Here is a 4,503-nt window from a genome sequence, read left to right as displayed (position 1 = left end):
CCCACTTCCCAGCATGTTGGAAGAAAGCCAAGCTTTTGTGGATGGATTTGAACTGACCATTGAGTTTCATGATTTAAGTTAGATTGACAACCACACTGCTCTGTTTCTTCTTTAAAACCCCATGTTTTGGGAAAGAATATTGGCCTTAGTTTAGTTTGGCATGGATGCAATTTAAAACTCAAACAATTACATTTCCTTCCCATGTGGTATATATTTACAGGCTGGCAGGTTTTTTTTTTTTTTTTATCTCATTCTTTACTGCTCTTCGGTGTTAACATATTGAAGTTTCTCTTCCTGAAAAAGATAGAGTGGTTTCTAAAACAATAACAGACATTTGCCCCGACCTTACTAAAGAGCCACAGAGTCAAATAGAAGGTCTTTAATTATTTTTAAAATGCTCTTCACAAACGAATCTTTAAAAAAATCAGTTTATTAATGTTTAAAAGTTGATAAAGCTATGTGCAAAATGATCCACAAAAGTCAGAAAACTATTAAATACTATTTTTTTTAAAAAAAGGACATTTCTTGGTTTAATTGCACTGAAAACCATACTAAAGAGACAGCAATACATTTTATTCTTTGTAACATTTACACACATGCCCAATGAACTATTAAAAAACAGCTGTACTGGAAACTTCTGGGTTCCCTACCAGTTAAAGTAATGCTTTAAGGGCATAAGAGGGTGATACTTTCTTAAGAAATACACATTCAATGGTGTTAACACAGGTTAGGAAAATCCAATAAAATGCTGAAACAAATACATTCAAACATCATGAAGAGTACTTTTAACACAACAAGATACAACCATTGGTTGAAATGCTTCACACACACTCCGTAACCAACATCAACAAAAGTGCCAAAGACCGATGTTGCATCTGGTAGGCAAATTCGTTAGGAAATCCCTCCTGGTTTACAAAGTTCCCTGGCCCCCAGCGGGTTTTCTCCTTGTGGGGCCTTTGTTTCCCCTGGGACAGAAGGATCCTGGCTGACACATTAGATAAGCCGGGCTTCCCCATGCAGACTTCAGGCACAATGGCAGGATACTGTAACGCATTCCATTGTAAAGATGTAAAAAAAAAAAAAACCTCAAAGTGACTACAACCAAATTCCAAAAACAACGGATCCAGCTTGCGTGGAAACTTTGGCCTCAGCAAATGAAACTGCCTCCCATGTCCGAACCGTCTCCAGCTCCGCCGTCTGCTTCCCGGAGACAGCCCAGCAGCCACAGATGCTGGAGGAATGGACCAGGCCACCCCAGCTCTGATGCCCAGTTGGAGGATGTCGAGGAGGGGTGCGCAGGGGAAGGGGGCGTGGAGTGGGGGCTGGAGCATCCCTAGAGAAGCAGAAGTGCACACGTGGCTGGAAACTCAAGTGAAAAAACATCTCCTCAAAGCTCCAGGCGACACTCTCCAAGGTGACCTTGGTCTTCGAGGAGGGGCCGAGCGAACCCCTCGGGAGCTGGGCAATGCTAACCTCTGGCTCAGTGCAAAATCAAAGCTCAGGGAGAGGAAGCAGACTCCAGGCCCGCGGACCACTCTCCACCCTTCCCGGCGCATTGTTCACAGGACTCACTGTACCCTCCGACCCCACCCGGCGTCACGGGCCCTTCGCTCGCCTCGCCCCGCCCCCCCCTCCGGCTCCGGCTCCGGCAGCTCCACCCTGGCAGCAGTCCAGGCACCAGGCACGGAGATGTTTTTCCAAACACTGGGCGGTGGGTGACCATGCAAGAACACTCCCCATGGGCTGGCTGCTTCCCGTTTTAGGAAGAGGAGTTGACGTTCCCAGACGACATGATGGTTTCTGGGTTGTCCCCGTCGTCCTTCTGGGGGTGCGAGGAGTTGTCGGACTTGCTGCGGCTGAACTCCACGCCGGCGATGATGGGGCGCTTGAACTTGCCGGGGGTGTCGGTGCTGGGGCACCGGCAGCAGGACATGATGCGGATGAAGGCGCGGCGCATCTCCTTGTTGGTGAGCGTGTAGATGATGGGGTTGGTGCCCGAGTTGAGCACCGCCAGCACCAGGAAGTACTCGGCCTTGAAGAGGATGTCGCAGGTCCTCACCTTGCAGCCCACGTCCAGCAACAGCAGGATGAAGAGCGGCGCCCAGCAGGCGATGAAGACGCTCAGCACGATGATCACCGTCTTGAGCAGCGCCAGCGACTTCTCGGAGCTGCGGCTGGCCTTGGACGCGTTCTTGCGGAAGGTCAGGCGGCGGCTGCGCGTGCGCACCAGCAAGTAGATCCGGCAGTAGAGGATGACGATGGAGAGCAGCAGCACGGTGAAGACCGTGGTGCAGAAGAGGATATAGTGCTTGTGGTAGAGCGGCAGCACCGTGGAGCAGCTGGGCAGCAGGCCGAGGCAGTTCCAGCCCATGATGGGCAGGCCGCCCAGCACCAGCGAGATGACCCAGCAGGCGCTGATGAGCAGGAAGGAGCGCGAGCTGCTGCTCTCGTGGTGCAGCTTCATCTTCAGCATGGTGATGTAGCGCTCGATGGCGATGGCCAGCAGGCTGAACACGGACGCGGACAGCGCCACGAACATGCTGCCCTCGCGCAGGAACCACTGCGCGGGCGTCAGCTTGTAGGTGTTGGCCCCGGAGAAGAGCAGGTTCATGATGTAGGCCACCCCCGCCAGCAGGTCCGAGAGGGCCAGGTTGCCGATGAAGTAGTACATGGGCCGGTGGAACTTCTTGGTTTTCCAAATGGTCAGCAAGACGAAGATGTTCTCCAGGATGATGCAGCAGCAGATGAGGATGAACACGGCGGACGTCACCTTGAGGCCGCTGTCCTTGTCCTGGCCCAGATTCAGCTTCCCCGTGTAGTTGTAATGCCGGATGATGATGTCATAGTTGGAGTAGTCCGAGAGCGCGCTGCTGGTGGACCCCATGGCGCGCCCGGCGTCCGGGGCCTTTCCCTGGCGGCGCTGCCCCGGTGGACGCTAGAGGGCGCTGGAGGGCGAGGCGGAGGCGGAGAGCTTGGAAGTCGGAGGTCCCGGCTTTCCGCGTCTCCAGGCTGGACAGGGCCTCGGGAACCGCAGCCTTAAATGAGTTACAAAGAGAGTCAGGAGAGCCACAGGCATAACTCATTCTCCCCGAGGCCCTGCTCGTTTTGTTTATTTCTTTAAAGGAAACGTGGGGAGAGCGCAGAGAGAGGGATTTAAAAAAATCAAACTCTCATCCCTTGCAAAAAAATTTTTTTTAAGGAAGGAAGGGAAGAAAGAGAGGAAGAAAGGACAACAAAAAATTGCCCCAACTGAAAACTCCGACTCAACAAGAAGAAAATTCTCCCCGTGGTCACATTCACTCCAACAGAAATGGGAGCAGTGGGGAAGCGAACCCCACCGCCACCTTCTGATTCCCACCCCCGCACCCCGCCAGTTCCCAGGTGGCGCCTAGAACAGTCACCGCCCAGCGGGGGCTCACACGCTCCGGGCTCCTCGGAGACCCAAACCCAAACGAGGGTGGAGATGCCCAGCCTGAGAGCAGAGCCGCCCCTTGCGGCCACGAGCAATCAGGCCGGCAGGAAAGTCACTGGACAGTCAGGTTTTGGGGGGACAGTCAGGTTTGGGGGCTCTATTAATGACCTCGGGAGAGGTGTGTCGAGGGTCCGCGGGGCAGCCAAACCTGCCCTGGCCCAGCATGAACAGGGAAACTGGGAGCCTCCGTCAAGCAACTTTCTTCTTTTTCTCCGGAGCCAATGCAAGAGCCTCTCGCGGAGCCGGTGAGATAGCAACAAGCCCCAGAGGTCCGTGTGGCCCTCGGCTGCATAAGGAGTGTTTCTAGTTCCGGTGGGAATAGCCCGCAGGCTCCTGATAGCAGGCATGCCGCCCCAGCCCGGGCCGTGCAAACCGCCCTGCAGCCGCTCACAGGAGGGGCGCCGGGCTCTCGGCTCCGCTACCGGCGGTTTTATTCACCTCCTCCCCCGGCACCTTGCCGCCTGCTCAAAGGTCTAGAAAGTGCGCAGGGAACGCAGCGTGGCCGGTTAGCAGAAGTCTACCTGTAAGTTAAGTGTTGCGAGGCAGCGCGGCAACCAGATAAAAGCAGAGTAACTGAGGCGAGAGGGCTCCCACCCGTCCTGGGGCGGGAGAGGCTGCGGGCCCCAGAGCCCCAGGGTCCCTTTAACTCTCTCCCCACTCTCCGCGCCTGCCCGCGGTGCAAGCTTAAGCCCTAACCCCACCCCCACCCCACCTCAATACTCTTTGTTTCTATCGTTTCCAAAAATAAGCGCCTTCACCCCTTCCCCTCCGACCCCCGGCACCTTCCACCACCTCCCACCCGAGTCGGTTCTACAGCTGGAACTTGACCCCTTTCCAAGAAATCACTAGCGCCCGAGCGCAGCGCGGCGGCGGGCTCCTCCGTGGCCACGAGATGCCTGTTTCCAGCGCCCGGAGATGGGCGCTTGGAAAGTTTTTGTTCTGCTTCCTCCGGGTCTGACAGCGCGTTTGGGACGCCCAGCCCGGCCCGCGCCCTACCTCGCTCAGGCGGGACGGAGTGGCGTTCGGGGAGC

The 4,503-nt window shown here is 55.2% G+C and overlaps 1 protein-coding gene across 2 annotated transcripts in view; it reads right to left on the bottom strand.

The window, feature by feature from the left end:
- Window positions 1-410: 410 nt before the first annotated feature.
- S1PR1 (sphingosine-1-phosphate receptor 1) overlaps window positions 411-4,503 on the bottom strand; it is a 19,467-nt gene continuing 15,374 nt past the window's right edge. Inside the window, exons 1-2 of one of the 2 annotated variants that reach the window (XM_006762939.2) lie at window positions 4,469-4,503; window positions 411-3,035 (exon numbers count right to left, since the gene is read on the bottom strand). In XM_006762939.2, coding sequence (XP_006763002.1) covers window positions 1,760-2,884 — 1,125 coding nt within the window. In that variant the 5' untranslated portion in view covers window positions 2,885-3,035; window positions 4,469-4,503 and the 3' untranslated portion in view covers window positions 411-1,759. The remainder of the gene's footprint in view (window positions 3,036-4,468) is intronic. The other variant, XM_006762940.2, reaches the window with a different exon arrangement.

The sequence above is a fragment of the Myotis davidii genome, unplaced genomic scaffold, assembly GCF_000327345.1.
Source record: "Myotis davidii unplaced genomic scaffold, ASM32734v1 scaffold217, whole genome shotgun sequence".
Classification (NCBI taxonomy): Eukaryota; Metazoa; Chordata; class Mammalia; order Chiroptera; family Vespertilionidae; genus Myotis; species Myotis davidii.
Note: the sequence above shows the minus strand (reverse complement) of the source record. Positions and strands in the feature narration are given on the sequence as shown.